This window comes from Chelonoidis abingdonii, chromosome 14, assembly GCF_003597395.2.
Source record: "Chelonoidis abingdonii isolate Lonesome George chromosome 14, CheloAbing_2.0, whole genome shotgun sequence".
Taxonomy (NCBI): Eukaryota; Metazoa; Chordata; order Testudines; family Testudinidae; genus Chelonoidis; species Chelonoidis abingdonii.
In genome coordinates this window covers 19,858,075-19,880,855 of record NC_133782.1, presented here as the reverse complement: position 1 = coordinate 19,880,855, position 22,781 = coordinate 19,858,075, and the positions used below count along the sequence as shown (strand labels likewise).

The following is a 22,781-nucleotide window of genomic DNA, read 5'->3' as shown; positions in this document are numbered from 1 at the left end:
TAATCTTTAATTAAAATTAATCTTTAATTCCTGGAGACTCCAGGACAATCCTGGGGAGCTGGCAACCTAAGGACACACTGTCCTGCAAATCTCATGCCTGCAAACTGATGCACACATAGTAGGCTGGCTGCAATTTTCAAGTCTCTCAGAAGTTTACCAGCAAAGAGAAGTTCCAAAGCCTGTGTGGTTGGAGCAGCTAATCCCATAGTTCACTAAGCAGAGAGCCTGTTTCTCCAGACTAACAGTCTCTCTGTTGGCTAAATGGCTTTGTGCTGCGGACTTTTCTGAAGGGTTTGTGTTGTGTGTAGAGCTGGGCAACATTTTTTGGCTGAAACTTCTTTGGAGAAGGATGTAGCTTCAGTGGCTTTTTGAAAATTGATGTTGAATTTGCAAAATGGTCATGACCGACCCCCCCAGCCAAAAAAAATCAGAAAAAGTCGAAATGTTTCATTCTGACATTTTTGAAAACAAAGTCTTTTTATATTTTTGGTTCAAAATAAATTCTTTTTGAAATGTCCTTTAATTTATTTTAATAAAATCAAAACCCCTTTAAAATGGTCAACATTGAAACGAAATATATCATTGGGCCTAAAACAATTTTTTATCAACTTTTCAATTCATCCAAGATTCCAAAACATTTCTTTTCTGGGTCAACACAAACTCATTTTCTAAAATTGCCAGTGAACCAAAAAAATCTGTTATTCACACATCTCTAATTTTGTGTGGATTTCCATTGTCTTCCCCTCACCCCCAGGTTCTACATTGGCTTTTTGCAGGCTTGCCCTATCACACATCGTTATTTTCAAGCTCTCAAGGTCTCCCTGATATAAGGATCTTTGGTTGTTAGGGCCTAAACCAACTCCTGTCAGTGGAAACACTCATCTTCAGTGAGAGATGGATCAGTCCCTTATGCCAATCATATTAACAGCTGACACATTTCTCCATATATCTGGCACTTACTGCACGCGGGGGTGGGGGGGGAGTAGACCTCTCAGATATTTCTTACCTCAGTGAGTGCAATTGGTCTGAGCAGTCAGCATAGATTTCAGAACACCTCATTGGCCTATAAATCTAATATCACTTGTTTACCCAAGAACAAAAAAAGTCACCAGCTGTCTGGCTTGTGGAAATAAAGAAATATCTGGCTTGTGGAGGACTAGCTGGCTTAGAGGGTATGGAAACTCTAATCTACAGGCCATTAAGGTCTGACTCTGATGCAGGAACTGAAAGTCCTCCCCACCATAATCAGCAATCTTGATGGCTCTCTCAGCCTAGAGGACAAGGATGGGTCATGGAGACTGAGCTCCTGTCTCAGTTCCTCCAGGCCAGGGTTTTATGTATATTGGCGGCTTAGCTGGGGGGGTGTTTGCACTGCTGCTGCCCATGCTGTGTTTGTTCTTGGGCTAAATAATGGAGCACTTCAGCCTACAGGCATGTCAATTCCAGGGTGAAGCGAAGGGGTCAAGCAGAGCTTGCTAAACTTGCTACTCCATAAAAGAACTATACGGCTCACTGCTGTTTCTTAATGGGGGATGCGCCTAAAAACAAGAATGATGTTGTGTTCACCTTTCCTCTCCTTCTTCTCTTGGGTGCATGGCTGGGCTCGCATCTGCACAGGAGGACCGAAGGTTTAAAGATGTTCAAGCCAGCCTCCAATTTTGCACTGAGGATCTTATGTGATTAATGGCATCCAGAAGTGGTAGCTTCCCACTCAGCTAAATACACCCCAAATTGCTCACTGGAAAAATGGGGGCCAATGTTAAGCCTGGAGTCAAGTTTGCCTTTTTTGGTATTTTGATCCATTTTTATGTACTTTTAACCACACAGTTACCCCCATTATGATCCTTGTGCACTTTCTGCACTCTTCTTGTACAGCACCCTCACTCTAAGATACACCCCCCTAAATCTCTTTGGAAATGGATTATGACCCTTTCCTGAGTGTTGGGTCCTGGAGGTGGTGTGGCAAAGAGGGTGGATTGTGAGTTCTAGAGGGGCTTCATTGCAGTCCCTTAGCCACATGTGTGAACACACTTTGGGACCAGTTAGCAGAATATGAGATGCTGGTGTTTTGGGGGTAGGGATCCTCTGTGCCTGTTCTCCTGATGTTTCTGGGGAGAAATGTACATGATGGTGTTTTTCCAGTCACATATTGATTTGCTAACCTCATGAGTCAGAGGCCCGACCCAGTCTGGGGTGACAGAAGGTGTCCTTGCACTGCTATGACACGGCCCTGGAAACCAGACAGGACTCCAAATCCTTCCAAAGCATGACAGCAGCACACTGCTGTTCTGACTCATTTACTGACCACAAGGTTAATCAAAAACACCAGCAAAGATCCAGGATCTGATCTGGTAGCAACACCCCTAAATAGACCTGAACTGCCTTTTGTTCTTGTTATTGTTGTTTTTTACACTTGTACAGTCGATGTAATTATTAGGACTCTTTCTTAGATTGAAGGAAAATTGTCCCTTGCCCCCCTTCAGAAAGCACGTTAAGAACAAAGTCAGCTTTTAAAAGGGACCAAAGGGGCTTTTGTAAACACATTCAAGCTCTTCACTTTTTGCACAGCTCTGTGACTACATGCTGCTCTCCAGCAATAATAACCAATAAAAAAAATTGCAAACCAGCAACAAGAAATCCATGGTGCTGAAAAGATTACTGAAAATGCTTTTAAAAGAGGAAGAATTTGAATGTTAGCTCCCTCTCCTCTCCTTGGCCAAGCCCTGAGTTCAGGATTTGGTGTCTTCCCAGCAGGGAGTGGAGACATTTTAAGGAATGCAGAGAGGCTACCATGGAGCTATGCTGATTTATGGAAGCTGAGGATCTGGCCCTACTTATCAAATAGAAGGCAGATCTCTGGATTCAGGACATGACAAGTGTGTGGGAAGCTTTATCTGCTATGGCCTGTGCTGTAACTGCTCTGGATTTCAGTCTCCAGCGCTGTCAAGCCAGCAGCTTTCACTAGCGTTGTTCTTGCTGATCATTCTTTTGAAAAACAACTTTAAAATAATATAATCTGTATTTAGAGTCATAGAGTTCAAGGTCAGAAGGAATCACCAGATCATGTACTCTGACCTCCTGCACATCACAGTCCGCTAATCACCACCCACTTACCCCACTGTTGATTCCAATAACTTGGATTAGACTAAAGTATTACAACCTTCTTGAGACTAAACTGTTGTGTGCCGCTGGCAGAGAATAGGAGGGAGCAAGATGCACCAATGGCAGAGGCACCTGCTAATGGCAGGGAATTGATTTGGTGATACATACCCAGATGCTCCTAGCAAGTGACCTGCATCCCAGGCTGCAGAGGAAGATGAAAAGTTAAGGTCTGATCATGAAAAAAGTTAGGTGCACAGCTGCTGAGGCTGGGCATACGAAGTGGGGAATCACATCATCTAAGTCATTGGATCCATTTTAGGGATCTATAGTAAATCTCATTACAAGTCATCTGGATCTCTGGATCCTTTTCCGTTCTATCCTTATGGACCCCACTCAGGAAAGCACAGTTTCCCGGCTTAAATGCTTTCCTGAATAGGGATGCTATCCTGGATGCAGCCCATAGAAGTGCTGGTTCCAACAAACAGTTTAAAGATGAGCTGGTTTGTGAGAAAAGATCTGCAGCCTCTGCAACATCCTTTATGTGAAACCAAACATTAGGGGCCAGGAGCCGTTTGCTGAAATTTGCTTAAAGTCTAATCTGCTGAGATTGGCTTCTGGAAAATGACATCACATTGAAACCATGTTATTATTGAGGACAGAATGCACAGGATAACTTTGTAGGTTGCTACTTATGAAAATAAAAACTACTTTAACAGCTGTCATTCTAGGAAATCTTACAAACAATTACAATACAATCCCGGCACAGGGAAACACACATTTCAGCAACAGAATGGAGAGATGTGCTGCCATTTGGAGATGTGCAGAGTTAATGCAATTGCAAGACATCGCTGTAAAGTGATAAAGGGAAGACCTAGTTTGCTGGCCTCCCAGATTTTTTTATGAGGCACTGGGGTGTTAATAGAGATTGTCTGCACTGTCTATTATGGGTTGTTTCAGTGAATGGGCCTCTTTTAATGTACTATATGTCTTACTCTCTTATATCACAGCATAATAGGTCATAAAACATCAAATAAATAAATGGATATGGATATCTCCTCCCAAATAGTTTGTGGATTAGACTTGTTTAATGCAGCTGGCAAAATTCATCATTTGTTTTAAAGAGATGGACCAAAGCTGGTTCCTTGAATCCAAAAGATTTTGAATGTCATGGGAGGAGTGTTTCAAATCCCTTGATCTGAACACACGCTTGTGACTGGTTCTAGGTGACCTCTCAGCCTGGAAAGAGAGTGTACTCGCCACCTCTAGTTCAGCTAGGGCTGAAAGCTGTCAAGCACAGCCTTCAGGGCTGAAATACCACAAGGGCTGCGTGAGATTTACACCAAGATGGCAGATAGCTGACAAGAGCAGCTCATGAGATCTTGGGGCTGTTAAATAAGAATGCAAATTCTAGCCCTGATACCCAAACCCCAGGCTAAGCCTCACCTGGATCTGAATACTGTTCCCCAGTTCAGCTCAGAATTTCCCCCCCTAATTCGGATACATACTGGCAGTACTTCATTTTATTCTTCTGCATCTGTGAAAAAAAATCTAACCTCGGGGCTAGCAGTGACTGCTCACTGTTTGCCGTCACAGATTGTGGATAGCAAGGCAGTATATTTGCAAATTAGGGTTTGAAAAGCAGTCTTGCTAGTCCTAAGCATTCAAAAATCATGAGGCCAGGCCCGCATAATCATGAAATTGGCGTTAAAATCATGAAGTTAAAAATGAGGAAGAACAAGAACCCAACATTTCGTTGCTTTCTGAGCCTCGTGGGGGCACTCGGGTCACCTTTCCAAGCATTTCTCTCCAACAGTGAGGCCTAGACTGTGCTATTTTATGTTTTCTTTTAAATGAAAGTGGCACATCTCACACAGCAAGAGATGAAATGTCACAAGACAGGATAATACTGCAACAGGTGGCAATGCTGAGAATGGGCCAGCGTGGATGGTCTCAGCATTTCATACACTGAGCCCCCAAATATTTCATGATGTATGAAAATGTTTGGGAAATTTCAAGATATGAATTGTCCTGCACCTCAGCACTGCCTGGTTCATCATTGTTATTTATCCTTTATGTTGCAGTAGTAGCGAGACAGATCTCAAGCAGGTCGAAGCCCCATTGTGCTAGGAAGCCCCAGGATGCCAAAACTTCTCCTCCTCCCATAATATTTCCAGCTTGTATTTAAATAGTAAGTAGTAGAAATCTCCCAAGGAGATCTGTTCTCCTGAGTTTTCCAGACTGATTTCTAAACTTACGAGACACAGATGAGCCTAGACTCAGAGGACTAGATTCACTCCAGCTGGGAGATTGCAAATTTCATTCTAATGGGGGAGAGGGAATTGTTCCTATTCCCAACCTCCCTCTGAGTTTGTGCCAAGAAAGGGCAGCGTTCCAAGCCCCACACTAAGGTCTCCTGGGGGAGCCCCATCTGAAGAGTCTGCTGAAGGGATGGACACACACTTTTCCAACTGTGCTGCCCCCTGCAGGTCCCTAAGCACAGAGAGGTAGCAGCTGCCTTCTGTGGCCACCTTCTCCTTGCAGAATATCCACTGCCAGGTGCCCTGTGTCCAGACAGACAGTGGCATAAGTGACACAGCCCCCAAGTGAAGCTCACCCAGAATCATGTGAGACACGGCTACCCAAGCTTCATATCATCTGAGAAACACATTTTGCAACTTGCCTGGAGCCTAAGGACTGTGATTAATTTTCGTATAGAATTTGCATGACTGTTTCTCTTGAATATAAGTGGGCCCAGTCAGGATTGTCTCCCTGTGCAGACGGACAAGAAGTCCTAGCTCCCAAGCAATTAAATCCTGTTACTAAACTGCTCTCCCCCTGCTTGTGCTTCTGGGGGTGAGAGAGAGAATGCTCAGGACTGCATTTTATGACTCTGAAGGCCACACATTGTGTCCACTTGTGTATCTGACCCATCTCATGGTCCTCTTCCATGACTGTACCTTACAGTTCATGCTTTTCTCAGTTCTGCAGCCCCTGGCTTCTCCCCAGCTCTAGGATATTTGTTGCCTTTGTGTTGTAACTGAATGGCTGTTGGTGCTGGTTTATATTTAATGGGTTTCATGTAATCATCTTCACTTATTGCCTTATCCAAGCAATCTGAATGCCCAGCCTGGGAAAGTTATCTTGGCTTCTTTAAGTTTGCCACCATTAGCAATAAACATTTTACAGTCCTGGTGAGATGGGTGATTTGTATGAAGTTGAAAATAGAGCACAACTTCAGACAGCAGAGCTAGGGGAGAAAGCTTTAAACTGATTTTTAATCACTAAACTGAGCAAACATAACAGTCTGGTAATAAAGATAATCTACGTGCAGTGTCTAGCACATGAGGGCCTGCCAAAGGTTCCCAGGGTACACAGGCTGAGCCTTGGGGGCCTGCAAATGATACAGGTACCATGAATTTGCTCAGCATTTGAGTAGGGAGTTGCCCATCCTGAAATTCTTGGCTTTGCCTGTCAACCTGCAAAGCCAGCTCGCAAGCAGCAGAGCCTGGAATGTAGTTTGGGTAGGAAACCTCTGTGCACAACACGGTCCTGATTCTCAGGTATTCCTGAGCGTGTTTACACCACTTTGGCAATGTAAAGAGGCCTTAAAGTAGATGGAAAGAGATCCTGACCATTCCCACAGTGCAGAGGGCCTCCTCTTGGTGTAAACCTGGCTGTGCTCAGAGCCCATAGCATAGGTAATGGATAAGGGCATGGCTGCAGTGCCTCCCACTGCATTTGTTCTCGGCTTACCAGCGTTCATAGGGGGCCCTGGAAAGCACAGTATAAATCAGAGCAGCTCTGAGGCTGCTGTAATTTGCAGTGAGGGCAAGACAGACCAATGCACTGCCCCAGAATACAGGCAGCACAGAGGGAACTTAAAGTCATCTTTCCCCCCTAATCCTTACATCCATGACCCCACATATACTTTTGGCCTGTAGGATACTTTTATAAAGATGACAGCTTTAACTTGGAGAGGGCATGTAAACATTCTGCCCACAAACACACAGAAACATATAAACTTATGCAAATACGTAGTACAGTTCATTAACGGATAAATATGCAAACAGTTACGGTCAGCAACTACACACAGTACTGTGCGAATTTAACACCAACAGCCATTCATTTACAGCACAACAGCAACAATATAGCAACACCTGGGCCACCCGGGGGGGGGGGCAAGTGGGGCAATTTGCCCTAGGCCCCGCAGGGGCCCAGCTAGCCCTGCTTGGCGGGGTCTGGGTCTTCGACGGCATTTCAGCGGCGGGGGGCCCTTCAGTGCTGCCAAAGACATGGAGCGACTGAAGGACCCCTCACCGCCGAAATGCCGCCAAAGACCCGGACTGCTGCCAGGTGAGCACAAGCTCTGCAGCTCCCCCGCTTTGCCCAGGCCCTCTGGGCAGCCCTGACCAACACATACAAATATGCAAACCTATGCAAGCACACACAAACACACAAATCTGCTAACTTACACAAGGAGGCAACTGTATGCACACATACACAAACCTGCCCAAACATACCCATTTGTGCCAACATGCAAACAGGAAACCCTAAACAAGCACACAGTCATAGGGTGACCAGACAGCAAGTGTGACAAATCGGGATGGGTGGGGGGTAATAGGAGCCTATATAAAAAGACCTAAAAATCAGTACTGTCCCTATAAAATCGGGACATCTGGTCACCCTACACAGTCAACTATGTAAGCAGACACAAATGCAACATAAGCAAACATGATGCACAAGGGCACAATGCAACACAGGCATGCACATATATGCAAAGGGTAGAGTATTCCATTAAAAGAATCATCATCCCCCTTTTTTTCTAGCTTCTAGATCTGCAACAATTCCTGCATTTTGCAAGAATTAGGTCGAGAATAGAATATAAGCGGAGTGGGGGTGGGAAAATCCAAAACAGCTTAAATGTTACAGGATTCCGGTAGCTTAATTTACTCTTCTCTAAGACTCAGTCTTTCCCAATACCCCAGCACCCTGGAATGAGAGCAAAGCTAGCTGCACGGTATTGTGGATCCCTTGGAAGATTAGTCATCTTGGGGGCAGTGACTAGGCTTTTCAGGAATCTGTGCTTCTTGCCAGTACCTTGATGGCAGTCCCTGCAAAGAGGCCCAAGATACTAGAGAAACAGAGTCTGCTCTGTTTTGACTCCTAGAGGGGAGTGTTCCAGTAAGAGGGGCAAAGAAGGGGGAAGCTTGCCCTGCTGATGCCCATACTGCAGCCACTGGTTTGAAAAAGAGAGGCTTAAGGCTGTCAGTCTGGCAGCTCTCACCAGCTCAAATTTCACTGGAAAGGAAAGAGCAGCAGAGCCTTGCAAGAAACTTGCTGGGCTCTTTGTCATCTCGGCTAATTAATATCTCGGCCTGTTGCCTCTGCTCGGCAAATGGTCCGTGTTTCTCAGCGCCGAGAGAGAAGCCAACACTGAAATGAAGATCTCTGCTCTCACATGGCCTCAGGGTTGAGGAATGCTCTGCCTGTGGGCTACGCAGTACTGAGAGCTTTGGGGCAAAGAGCCGCATTTCATACAGGAAATAATCACACTCAGATGCAAAGGTATGAACCTGCAAACCTGTAACCAGCTGCCCGGCCCTCCTCAAGCCGTGGAGCCTCTGGGAGAGTAGTGGACTACAACCCCAAGGGACTGAGAGAATCAGACTCACATACATCTGACTCCAGGGGTAATTCCTAAATGAGAGCTCAGGATGATTTTTGCAGAGTGATGAGAACAGTATGGAACTGAGGGACTCAAATGCCCCTATTTATGTCTTGTCTATCGTCTCTTGACACTCTCCAGAGGGAGAACAGTGTCTAATGCTTCGAGCAGAGTGTGGTGTCCTGACTCTGCTGCCATTTTGCACATGTACCCTTAGGACACAGCCTCAGATCACGCATCTGTGATGGCAGCCATTTTAGCCAACACCCCAAGGAGGGAACCTAGGAGCTCCAGAAGGAAAAGCAGCAGCTGCTGCAGCTTGAGCTAAAGAGTCACAGACTGGGCAGGCAAACCCTGGAAGTTCAGTTCCCAACTTGCCTTCATTTCCAAGCTCAGAAGAGGCCTCTTTCAGAGCCAGCTCCTCAGCTGGTGTAAATTGGCATAGCTGCACTGACTTCAATGGGCCTGTGGAGCTTTACCCCAGCCGAGGAGCTGGCCTGGCTGAGTTAAAGGAAGTGAATATGAATCCTGACCGCGCTGTGCTCGTCTGTTTATTCTATACCTGCCGAGACTGACAGAGTAGTGGTGTTTTACTGGTGATTTGCAGCTCTCTTGCTGTTTTTACTACCAATAGGGTCACATCTTTGTAGGCAGTTTAATTAGGAACTGGGAGGCGGATTTAGAATGTCCGTGTACTAGCTTCTGGCCACATGTGCCATTTCTCTTCATGGAAAGGGTCTTCGTGGTTCAGAACAGAGTAGCTCAAAATCGAGCTGCAATTCTTGTCATCAGCCTTGAAAGGACCGTACAGCCTGGCACACGGAAATGCCTGTCTCAGCAGTGCCACGTTGTCCCTGCAGGCTCTTGCTTTTATGGCTATCGGTGCTGTGTGTGTACTTGAGGGTTTAATAGCAGCAATAGTTACTTCTGTCAGGCGTGATCTATGGGCTGTAAAACTCAATTTACCATTCCTGTGTTCCACTGAGAGATGAAAGCACTTGGAAAAGGGAAACGTTCCGAGGCCCATTAGCTATTTCAGAGCGAGGTGACATAAGGAATGAATGAGATCCCATTTTACAGCACACCTAAAAATCCCACTTTCTCACATCATGGCTTGGCCATCAAGGTAAACCCTTGCTCCTGGAGATATTACTGCTATTGTCCAGAAAATGCTTAAAATCTGAGGGCCAGTAGAGAGGAACGAAGAACACTCCTGGTCAGATATAGTGTAAGAAAATGATTTTAGAGAGAACAAAATGAACCATGGTCATGGGAGCCATTTAGTGACAAGAGCCTTAGAAAGGGTAAAACATTGTCCTGCCGGGCCCGGGACAGCCTGAAGCTCCCCTGGTTGTATCTTGTCAGGGGTGAAAGAGAAGGGAGTGTTGTGACAGTGGAGCTGACTTGAGGCCAGAGTTGTTTCCGAGAGAGGCTGTGGTGTTTTTCCAGCACAAACTGAAGCTAGCAAAGTAGGGACTATGCTCATTTAAAATAGATTAACTAGGCGAAGGGTAACCTCAGTGGAGCAATTTGTGGGCAGCAGTCCAGGAGAATTTATTGCTTCACAGATTTGATGCTGTCTATGGATTTACGGAACACATACCAAGGTAAAACAACGGCAGCATTACACTTTTGCTGGGCCAGACTGAGTGAGGCCTGGGCTTAACTGCATGTTATTAGAGGCAAGAAGCTGACCCCATTTGCTTGTACCAAAGCAGGCTAACCACACAGGTGCCTAACTGGGAGATGGGAACTTGTCCTGCTACTTCCTTTCCTGAACCTGTTCTGTAACTGAACAGCAGAGTTCAGGTTCCAGGACTGTCTATTTTCCAGCTGGAGCTGGGCTTCCAAGCTTGGAAGATGTGTTGAACTGGACCTGGACTTTTGGCCAGGCTCTGGCTCTGTGATGGGCCCAAGTAGAAGCTCTGGACATGAACAACCCTAAAGTCTGGGAAAGCTAGCTCTGAATTTGGGTCCTGGGCTCATTTCTGCTGTCAACTTTCCACCTAAAAGAGAATTAGGTTTCCAGGTGGCCTCACAACAAAAGCAACTCCAGAGGTGAGGTGAGTGCCTGTCCCCACTGGGAAATAGACTGAGAACCCTCCAACTCATTTCACATAGGCCACTGAGCAGCCCTTTGTCGGGAATGGTTTGCAATGACTACCTGTGGGAGTCTACAACTGAAAGCCTCAGTCACCCCTCACCAATGCATGATTGTCTTTCCTTCGGCAAAGTCTCAGTCATTACAGAAATATAGGTCTCTCTCTCTCAATCCCTATTATCTTGCCAGACCTCCCAACAGCCCTGGATAGGGCTTGCCAGACTTCCTGGAATTGGCCTCAATCTCCTTGTTCCTATTGAAAGCAATCTGGGAGGTTTTAATAGGCCAAAAGTCCGGTCAAAGGGGGCAGTGCAGTGGGGCTAAGACCGGCTCCCTACCTGCCCTGGTGCTGTGCAGCTCCTGGAAGTGGTAGCATGTCCCTGCGGCTCCTAGGCACAGGCAGGGGTGGGCACCTCTGTGTGCTGCCTCCAGCCTGAGTGCCTACTCCGCAGCTCCCATTGGCTGGGAACTGTGGGAGTGGTGCCTCTTGCACTCTAACCCCTTCCACAGCCCTGAGCCTCCCCACACCCAGACTTCCTCCCAGAGTCCCCCCCATCCACATCCCTGCCCTAGACCAGTGAAAGTGAGTGAGGACTGGAGAGAGTGAGCGACAGAGGAAGGGAGGATGGAGTGACTGGGGAAGGGGCCTTGGAGAGGGGCAGGGCCTCGGGGCTGGGCAAGGGTGTTTGGGTTTGTGCGATTAGACAGATGGCAATCCTAGCCCTGGATTTTGCAGGATTGCATCACTTTGTTCCCCCAAACCTCCTGGTCTGGTTGAGTGGCTCCTGTTCTGTGGGGCTGGTTGGGCTCAGCTCCCCACATCAGGAATTGCGACCTGGCCCCAGGAGCAGAGGGTAGGGTGACCAGATAGCAAATGTGAAAAATTGGGATGGGATGAGGGGTAATAGGAGCCTATATAAGAAAAAGACCCCAAAATCAGGACTGTCCCTATAAAATAGGGACATCTGGTCACCCTAGCTGGGGGTTGCAGCAGCACTCAGGTTTGGCTCAGCTCCTCTGATGTTGCGACTTGGCGCATGTGGTTCAGTGCCACTCACTCAAATTTGGCCCAGTTGCACTCCATCAGAGGGGCTAGGCCAAACTTGAGCATTGCTGCAACCCCATGCGTCTGGGTCCAAGTCACAATGCCTGAACCAGGGAGCTGAGCCCAGTGCCCCCTCCATGGGACAGGAGCTGCAGGGACTGCCACTACAACTCCCCCCACCTCCAAGGGGCAGCATCTGACCCCCGCCCCAAACCCCATGAACTGAGAGCAGGACCCATCCTACTTTAGCCACTGGAAATGTTGGGATGTATGTCTTACAGTGCATGCTATGACTTAGATTAAACTCATTTGATCAGAAGGGCAGGTCATTAACAGCCTTCCCTAATTGTCAGTGTACTTCTTCACCTTCACAATCATAGACTCATAGGACTGGAAGGGACCTCGAGAGGTCATCTAGTCTAGTCCCCTGCACTTAAGGCAGGACTAAATATTATCTAGACCATCCCTGACAGGTGTTTCTCTAACCTACTCTTAAATATCCCCAATGATGGAGATTCCACAACCTCCCTAGGCAATTTATTCCAGTGCTTAACCACCCTGACTCTTAGGAAGTTTTTCCTAATGTCCAACCTAAACCTCCCTTGCTGCAATTTAAGCCCATTGCTTCTTGTCCTATCCTCAGAAGTTAAGAAGAACAATTTTTCTCCCTCCTCCTTGTAACAACCTTTTATATACTTGAAAACTGTTATCATGTCCCCCCTCGGTCTTCTCTTCTCCAGACTAAACCAACCCAGTTTTTTTCAGTCTTCCCTCATAGGTCATGTTTTCTAGACATGGTACAAATTAACTCACTTTGTCATCCTTTTGGGCATTATAGGCCCAACTCTGCCTTCATTTACACCCCCCTGGAACTAGTGGACGTGGGATGTAGAACTAAAGCAGCATTGCCACCTCGAAATGTTCAAAAATCATGAGTCAACCTCCCCAAGAATCATGTGATTTCCTTTAAAAAATCCTGGGATTTAGGAGAAATAGATTTTGGCTTCTTTTTCTTTACTCTCTGGTGTCTGAGCCTTCACAGTGTAATTATTAACTTACCTGTGTTCAAGCTTTTCTCTACAACCACAATGTCTAGAAAGTTACTTTTTAAATGAAATTCTCATGCAATCATGCTTCCAGCACCTGGGACTTTAAGAAAAATACCAAATATTGAGAGACTTGTGATAACATGAGAGCTGGCAACACTGCCGAAGGCCCATTTGGTTTATGGGTCAAATTCAGCCCTGGTGTAATTGGAAAACCAAAGGTATGGACGCTCCCTTTTGCTAGAGTTAACCAGGGCTTGGGCGTTTAGAACTATCCTCCCAGAAGAAAAAAAAATCCATCTCTCCAGGAAAAGTTAGAAAATATTTTTGCATTTATTTCTTTTTGTATTAATACAAACTCTAGTAAAGAAATATTCCTCTATTTCCATTGGAAGGCAGTAACCAGCAAAAAATTAGTGTACCGTACTAGGGATGTCTGGTGCGAATGAAATGTGCACTGAGACATATTCCCCTCACACTATCTCTGCATACAGTTGGAAAAAGACAGTCTCGTTATTAAGTTGTTCGCATTTAATTTCCTGATCATAAATAATCAATGTGATTTACAAAATAATGTATAGAAAATGATTAGATTCATCATTGCAATAAATTACTCAACAAAATGCCATCAGGTCTGACAGACAATACAATACTTCGAAACCCGCATGCAGGGGCGGGGTGTTGGCTTTTGCATTTGAAATCCAGGGGCCACATCCGCAGCAGATGTAAATCAGAGGAGCTCTCATTTACACCAGCTGGGGATTTGTCTCAAGACCGTTTGGCAGTTGTGACTCCACCATTTCTTGATGTTCCCACAAGGCCAAGACCTTGCAGAAATACAGTGTGTGGTCAGGAAAAGCTAGTATTTCCCCCGGAGGTGATTTCAGTTCTTGGGGTGAGAGAAATTGCTAGCTTCATGGCCTTCTTTCCCTGTGCTGGAGGGAGCTGCAGGGAATAGCACCAATAGGCTTCAGTGAGCAAAAGAAAAACACAAGCAAAGCAAAACCCAGGAGCTTCTATGGCGAGGGTCCAGGCCAGGGGCTAGGTGGGACATTTACATCTCTCCCTGACCCCTTGAGAACTTCACAGCAGAGTTTGAGGTTCCCTGGTTTTCTATTGTCTTCATGCTTTGGCAGTCTGTATCTTTCGGATTGTTATGACTAATCTCTGCCACGATACAAAACCCTATAAATCTGTGATCAACCAGCTATACTGTGGTGAAGGAGAAGTCCACATGGCACCAGCCGGGCTATAATTCATCACTTGGGATTAAAGATGAGCCTGGATCAAGCAGCTGGGTCCAGCCACTCCCAAGCCTTGAGGAACATGAGATCTTGGTCCAACCTTTGAGTCTTGGGTCCATCTCTCATCTCTCCACCTCTGAATCCTCCCCACTCCCCTTCAGGTCTCCTCCTACCATAATCTCCCATGACCAGGCTGCAGATAAGCTTTTGCTTATAGTTAACCTGTGTGAGTACCACTAGGAGGCACAGACATGCACAGGATCCCAGCAATCATCCTAGCGATATCTGTGCAGTATCTCAGGGTGCCCCTGTATCTGTACTTCCCAAGCCCATTAGCTGAATCCCACAACTCTACCATCATTCCATTCCTATTCGCAAATATGCCATGGTAACATAATAGAAGAATTTGCTGCCTTTGCCTCCTTCAGTGTCTGCCATGGGGAGGGAATAATGGTGCTTGGATAAGGAACTCCAGCATCACTCCAACACATGGAAAGTCTGAAATGGCAGGGAATCTAGAAGCGGCAATGATTTCCCAGCCCAACTCACTCACCATGTGGACCAGGCTTTGCCTAAATATTGTCACAAGAGGTTATTATACCCTCTGACTCGGAATGATGGTTTCCAGAGAATTTTTAGCTCCATTAAGGTCGGCTGAAACTTGGGACTATTCTGAGAAGCTTTAAAGACGGCAGCAGATATCTCCACCCTTCCTTCAAATGCAGTGTCTGTATTGGACAAGTCCTTTTTTCCAGCAGTGTCTGGTTTGCTTTGAACCCACTTCGAGGCAATAAAGAAATGGTCAGATGCAACCTCACAGCCAGTCAATACAAATCTCAAAAGAGTCACCAGCAGGCATGAGTTTCAGTTCTGGCCCTTCGTATTAGGACTAATGATTTCACTACAGTTTAACTCCCAGATATGTAACTCTCAGCTGGACCATGGCACATGCTCTCTCTAGCTGCACAAAGACAGCCTTTTGCTGTATTCCAATAAACAAGCTGATGCGTTTGTGCCTGTGAATCCACCGATACCGTCTGTCTTCACTGGGACAGTCAGTCTGTTTTCCCCCGCACAGTCTTTCTAAAACAGGCTGGTTTTCCTCTGGGAGATGCTAGATGACTTCTTGTTTTGTGATGGTGGGTTGTGGGATTGAGGCTGGCTGTTTTGCTACAGTAGCGATGGCCCCAGGGAGTAGCTTGTATTGCTCAGATCCTGAGCCTGCAGGGGGGGAAGGCTGTGGAGTTTCTGGAGTGGCTGCAGAAAGAAACACTATGTTACAAAGGCAGAAGGAGCAGATGCTACCGGACTACCAGAAATCAAGAGGCAACATTCAGATCTGGCTCTCAATTCCATATAATCCAGACTTTGGGGAAGGGCTAAGGATCTGGATATGGTTGAATCCTTCTAGCCCTGGCACAACGGTTACCGAGAGGCCAATTGCTCTTCAGTGAAAACATGGTTTCCAGTAGGCTGTGCACATGCTGCTGCTTAGGCTGCACTACAGTCTCCAGTGCAGATAGCCACTAGAGACGCTGGGGGAGTCTGCAGCAAGAAGCACAGGGTCAGGGGTTCTGTGCCTGCTTTTCACTCTGCACTGAAGATTCACTTGGTAGGTAGGGTTGCCAACCCTCCCCGTTTCACCGGGAGTCTCCTGGAATAACGCTCTGTCTCCTGCAGCCAAACCGGAGATTTTAGGTGTTAAAGGTCCGGCACAGCAGCGGGGCTAAGGCAGGCTCCCTGCCTGCCCTGGTCCTATGCCACTCCTGGAAGTGGTTGGCACTGTCCCTGTAGCTCCGGGGTCTCTGCATGCTGCCCCTGCCCCGAGCACTTACTCCACAGTTCCCATTGGCCAATGGGAGCTGCAAGGGTGGTGCCTGCAGGCAGGGGCAGGGTGTGGAGACCCTCTGGCCTCCCCACCTAGAAGCTGCTGTTGGATGGAAGTGCCAGTTGCTTTCGGGAGTCACCTGAGGTGAGCGCCAACCCCCTGACCCCCTTCTTCACCCCAACCCCCTGCCCCAGCTTACAGCCTGCACCCTGCACCCCCTCCCACACCCCAACCCCCTGCCCCAGCCCAGAGTCTGCACCCAAACTCCCTCCCAGAGCCTGACTCCTCACCTCCTCCTGCACCCAACTCTCTCCCAGAGCCCACACCCTGCACCCCCACCTGCACCCAAACTCTTTCCTAAAGCCTGCACCCCCCTCCCACACCCAAACTCCCTCCCAGAATCCAAACCCTCACCTCATCCTGCACCCAAACTCCCTCCCAGTCCTGCACCCCCTCCCACAACCAAACTCTCTCCCAGAGCCCCTGCATCCCAACCCCCTGCCTCAGGCTCATCCCAGAGCCACCTCCTACACTCCTAAACCCTTGGCCCCACCCCCCAGCTCAGAGCTTGCACCCCTTCCTGCATCTCAACCCCCTGCCCCAGTCCAGTGAAAGTGAATGAGGGTGGGGGAGAGGGAGCGACAGAGGGATAGGGGCTGGAGTGAGTGGGGACGGAGCCTTGGAGAAGGGGCATGGAAGGGGTGGGGCCTTGGGGAAAGAGTGGTTTAGGGGGCAGGGCAAGAGTGTTTGAGTTTGTGCCATTCGACAATTGGCAACCCTACTGGTAGGTTGCATTTGAATGTCATCTCTGAGATCTAACTTTGTGCTGTGGCCACGTGTGATAGCCTAGTGTTCAACCCCCTCATGCTGGGTTCTTTGGACAGAAGGACAATGCGGAGGCCAAGACAGGGAAAACATTAATAAAAGTTTTACTGGTTTTCCCCCAGAGATACCAGGCTAGTCTTTTGGGGCCTGATCAAATCAGCACTCAGGAGTCATGCATTAGATTGGAGCTTTAGTCCAGGGAGTGTTCAGTTGAATCATGCATTCAATCTAATCTACTCTAACCTCCCCGCCACCCTGTGTGTCTGTCTGTCCTTTCTCCAGAGGAATTTCTAGCATCGTAATACCCATCTTGGATCACTGTGACTTTGCAGTGTAGAATATGCCACTACTGTGGCGGCCTTTGAGGCTCAGGGATGTCACTGGAACGCCAGCCTGATTCTTACTGTTCTTACTCATTTCATTTAGTTTTATTCCAAACAAACAAGGTCTGTTTTGGCAGCTGTCAGTCCTACTAGGGATACTTACACATCTGCCCATTGTGCATCTGAGCAGGCATCGTGTTCGCAACTATGACGTTCGTCCCCAGATTCTCCTGGATCAGATGCGGGTGCAGAGGGTGGTGAGCATGAGGTGTTTCACTTGATGAGCCTAGAACCATTTCAATGTCAGTAATGGTGAGCAGGGCAGAAGGGGAAAGCACTAGACAGTCTAAAAGAGTATAGACCCAGAGGGCCAAATGTTCACAGCCAGACCAGTAATTCCAGGTGCACTATTGTGTAAATGATCAGGACACACTCCCTCCCTGTCTTCTACTGAGACTACACCTCAGTGCTGCTCTGCCTCTGCCACAGCAACACCGGTTGTGGCAGTGTCACTCTCCTCTCCTCATGGGTTTCAGGGGAGGATCTACGTGCAGGAGCAGCACAGGGGAAACTGCTGCTCCACTACATACATCACATGAGGTTATCTGAGCTTTCGGCAGCTAGTGGTAAAGCTGGGCCATGCTTTACCAAACCTTTCCATTGCCCTTTAGTGCATATATTGCTCCCATGAATCTCCTAGGGGGAAACAGGACTTGGGTAAGTAGCTGACTCTGTCTTTTGGGAGATGCATCCTCTGAATGTGCACAGAGATGATGTAAGGACAAAGGGGCAGCTTGTCATCCCTTCAGCAGCTGCTCCTGTTGGGAAGCAGCACCTTCGATACATGTAGCAACCTGCATGGAACTTGGGAGGAGGCGGAGGACAGGTTGCAGGAGGGAAGGGTTTGGAAGAGGCACAGAGAAGTCAGTCTGTGTGCTCATGGCTAGGAATGCTAACCTGAAGCCCGGTAAATAGTTGCATAAACCAGAGGTGCCGACTTTCTGGTTTCCCTGGGGGTGATCAATCCCCACTCTGCCCCAGGCCCTGCCACCACTCCACCCCTTCCCCCAAGGCTCCACCTCACCTTGCCTTTTCCCACCCTGATTCACCCATGGAGCACCCATGGAGTCGGTACGTATGGCATAAACAGCCAGTTTTATTTAATAAGAACAAAATGGTCTCCTGTTATTACTCAGACAGAATTACATCTCACACAAGCTGCAGCTTCTGAATGAAGATAGATGATCTACTTGGGTGGATGTGCTCAGCTCCCTGCATCAGGAAGTCTGAGCACAGGACTGGGAATCAAGGACACTCCCCATTCTGATCCCAGCTCTTTCCCTCCCTATGACGAGAAGGTGATGGGGTTGTGCTGAGGATTAGGGTTGCAGAGGCTGAGCACAGATTCTCACCCCCTAGCAGCATCTCCTGCAGCAGGTTGTCAATCTTGGCCATCCCAAAGAGTTTGACAAACTGAATCTGCTCAATCATCTGCCAGGTGATGCTCTGCAGGGTGGGCAGCAGGAGCAGCAGCTCGCCAAAGCGACCCCGCGAGTCATACTGCCGGTCGTTGATATAATCCTCCAGGCTGACCTGCACCTGGTACCGCATCCGCTTGATCTTGGTGGGGTCGCTCAGCCCTTTGGCGTCTGAAACAAACCACGGAACAAAAAATGGAGTGCTGTTTCCCAAGGGAGAGACCCTCTCCAGTGCCATGAGCTGTGGGCTCAGCCTGGCCTGGGCAGTCTCTCTGACTCCCTGCAATCTGGTTTTATAGACATTTGTGGTTCTTTTTTCTAGGGCTGAGTTCTCCCCTGCATCCAAACTTGGCTTGGCACAGAGGTGGGAGCCATCAGTAAGCCAGTTATGCCTCCATTGTTCTGCACCAACCTTCCCCAGCATCCTCTGGCACTGCCTAAGGACTGTGCTAACTAACACCACTGGTGTAAGGTCCCTAATGCAGCTATCAGCAGCAGAGGCTCAGTGTAGCACAGGTCTACTCTGTCACTCCCAGGCCTGCTTCAACGTCTCCTTCCTCACCTGGCACGCTCCCGCCATGAATGAGGAGGGGGTGGGCTGGCACAGGAGCCCCAGTCTCCAGGTTCAGGTGAGAAGAGAGGTCCCTTCCACAAGGGGAATTCTCTGCTGACTATTTAAGGGCAGGATCTAGTCCCTTTGTGCCACCTGAACAGCACAAAGTGACCATACCATCCTAGAGAATCATAGGACTGGAAGGGACCTCAAGAGGTCATCTAGTCCAGTCCCCTGCATTCACAGCAGGCCTAAGTATTATCTAGACCATCCCTGACAAGTGTTTGTCTAACATGCTCTTAAAAATCTCCACTGATAGAGATTCCACAACCTCCCTAGGCAATTTATTCCAGTGCTTAACCACCAATTTTTCTCCCTCCTCCTTGTAACAACCATTTATGTACTTGAAAACCACTATTATATCCCCTCTCAGTCTTCTCTTCTCCAGAATAAACAAACCCAATTTTTTCAATCTTCCCTCACAGGTCATGTTTTCTAGACCTTTCATCATTTTTGTTGCTCCTCTCTGACCTTTCTCCAACCTGTCCACATCTTTCCTGAAATGCGGCATCCAGAACTGGACACAATACTCCAGTTACACAGTTGACTCATATTTAGCTTGTGATCCACTATGATTCCCAGATCACTTTCTGCAGTTCTCCTTCCTAGGCAGTCATTTCCCCTTTTGTATGGGTAAAACTGATTGTTCCTTTCTAAGAGGAGAACTTTGCATTTGTCCTGATTGAATTTCATCCTAGTTACTTCAGACCATTTCTCCAGTTTGTCCAGATCATTTTGAATTATAATCCTATCCTCCACAGCTTTTGCAACCCCTCCCAGCTTGGTATCATCTGCAAACTTTATAAGTGTACTCTTTATGTCATTATCTAAATGATTGATGAAGATATTGAGCAGAACTGGACCCAGAACTGATCCCTGTGGGACCCCACTTGATATGCCCGTCCAGCTTGACTGTGAAAATCTGTCTCCTAAATTGATGGTTCAGCCATTGCCTTGTCATGGATCCATAGTTCTGCCCTTTCAGAATTCCTCAGGAATCTCATTGCATTCCCAGCCCCCACCTCCTCATCCTCCAACCCTGACACGTGGGGTCCAGGTGTGGGATGACATTAGCTCTGCCCCGGTTCCATTGGGATTGCTTTGGTACATGAGCATGAAGTGTGGCCATTGATCCCACAGGAACACTGTGGAACCAGCACCTTCCTGGAGCTCCAAGCTCTGCTAGTAACAATCCTATTGTCTTGCCTGCCAGGGTTGCTGCCTTTTTAACTTTATCCAGGGAGTCAAATTCCTCTATCATAATAGGCCCAGCACTATCTCGCTGTATCCAAATGCCAGCACCGTGCAAGGAGACACAGAGTCCCAGAAGAGATTTGGAGACTTGAAAGGGCTCTGAAAGCACTGGAGAAACCACCTTGAGAAAACCAGGTACATCCCACCGACACTGTACCAAATTGCTGGGGCACTGGCTAGTGTGAGAGCAGGGCGAAGCTCTTGTGTGGTTGCTACTCTGGGTTTTGTAAGAGACAATCTTTTTTGATGATTAATTGTTGAAGGTTTGGGCCTACCTGGGTCAAAAAAGATGATGGCTTTCAAGCAGGCATATTCATTGTCATCAATCTGCAGCTCCTGGAATGGCAGGACCAGCTCATCGAGGATTCGGATGGTCACACGGATCACCTCTACCAGCTCAGGACAGTTCCGTGGGATTATGTGGTCATTTCCTTTAGGAACACAATAGAACTATATCAGGAGTCTTCTCTGCTGCTCTTGATCAAACCAGCAACAAGGAGGCACCTGAGCGCCTCAGACTTTATTGCATCCACCAAGTTTTAAAATGCTGACCAGGGCTTCACACATTCACTCCTCACCCCACATGACCGAGGCTGGAATTAAGTGTGGTATGTGGGTATGAGTGTAAGTGGGGACAAATCACTCTGGCCTCCTGAATCAGCAAGCATCCGGGATCTTTTGTAGACTTCAAGGACATTACAAAGCTGCTCCCCATGGGTGGGCCATGCATGGGACAGGTATCATTACTCTGGGACAGGATGCTGCAACATGCCAGTGGTTTCCTAATAAGCACAACAGTCCTGGGCTTTAGCAACTGGGCTTTTTTCTATCTCAGAACAAGACTAAACCCACCTGGGACAAGTGAAGTTGCCTCTTCCACCCATCCCCGAGCAGCAAATGGGCCTGTCTTTATATACATCCACTGCCTTCCTCTCCTGTAGCAGAAGGGATGTGCTGGCCATAAATGCTGACCTATGTTACCTAAGCAGCCTCTTCTCACTCTATTACTGGGCACAGGAAGATCATTGCAACAAGGAAAAGCTGAATGAAGATGGAGGCTTTGCTTCTCACTTACACTAAGGCCTCTTTTCACCTCTCTGGCAGCGTGATTGGGTCTTAACGGGGGGTGGGTCAATGACCTGTAGGCCCCTCTACCCTGATGGAGCACTGTAATGGAGCTTTATGGTGGAAATGTGAACCAAACCCTTAGATCAGAAGCACAAACTGAACCCCAGGACAGTGCTGGGTTCCCTGGATACATGAGAATTCCGACCCAATGCGTCATTCACCAAAAATGACACAGGACGAAATAAAATGCCCATCCCTTTCAAATCCATAAAGAGGATGATCCCGTGTGAGTGTATCTGCCTTACTAGAGGAAGCAGCAGCATCCTAGCATAGAGAAGAAGTGGTTTACCTAATAGCAAGATGTCTTTGAACACCATGGACCTCTTGGCAGCTCCTAGGAGCAGGTGCTCTCCTGCATGTGCCCTCAGCAATGCCACCTGCAAGGACAGAGATGTATTACCTGGGTGACTGGGAGAAGGGGGGCGAGTGCTTTGATTCCACATAAGTAGAATGTAGAAGAAGTGCCCACTCTTGCATTGCTCATGTCAGGGCAGAGGAGTAAGGTCCTTGCTCTGGTTATATGTGGGGGTTCAAACACAATGTTCTCCTACATCTCACCACTCCTCAGGTGCAGTACCGCCAACCCTTTGGCCAAGGAGCCAACAATCTAAACCAAAAGATGCTCAAGATACTAGCCCAGCACCTGAGCTGGTCCAGATCCCTGCACAGAATTCTCACCCACCTCACTGCACTGGCATATGCAACACTAAGGTAGACTCTCACAACTGCTGACCACACACAAGAGTAAGGCCACCTAGAGGATTCAGGGGGCCTAGGCCAAAGCAGGGGAGCTGCAGTGCTTGTACTCACCCAGTGGCAGTCCAGGTCTTCAGCAGCATTTTGGCGGCAGGGGGACCTTCAGTCGCTCCACGTCTTTGACAGCACTGAAGGGGCCCGTGCCGCCGAAATGCTGCCAAAGACCCGGAGCAACTGAAGGGTCCCCCACTGCTGAAATGCCACCGAAGACCTGGACCACTGTCAGGCCAGGGCTTGCGGGGCCCCTGTGGGGCCCGGGGCCTGGGGCAAATTGCCCCACTTGCCCCCGCCTATGGGTGGCTCTGCACAAGAGATGGAAATCGGGAGGTACACAGCCCAGTCTGAGGAGCAACTGTGCACCCAGCATGGCAGC

General features: G+C 47.9%; 1 protein-coding gene across 2 annotated transcripts in view; it reads right to left on the bottom strand.

Annotated features, from left to right (window-relative positions):
• Positions 1-15,317: 15,317 nt before the first annotated feature.
• HNF4A (hepatocyte nuclear factor 4 alpha) overlaps positions 15,318-22,781 on the bottom strand; it is a 32,301-nt gene continuing 24,837 nt past the window's right edge. For both annotated transcript variants that reach the window (XM_032767346.1, XM_075072286.1), the window contains 5 exons: positions 21,942-22,029; positions 20,800-20,955; positions 18,592-18,828; positions 17,343-17,465; positions 15,318-15,460 (listed from right to left, as the gene is read on the bottom strand). In XM_032767346.1, the coding sequence (XP_032623237.1) occupies positions 15,318-15,460; positions 17,343-17,465; positions 18,592-18,828; positions 20,800-20,955; positions 21,942-22,029 (747 nt within the window). The remainder of the gene's footprint in view (positions 15,461-17,342; positions 17,466-18,591; positions 18,829-20,799; positions 20,956-21,941; positions 22,030-22,781) is intronic.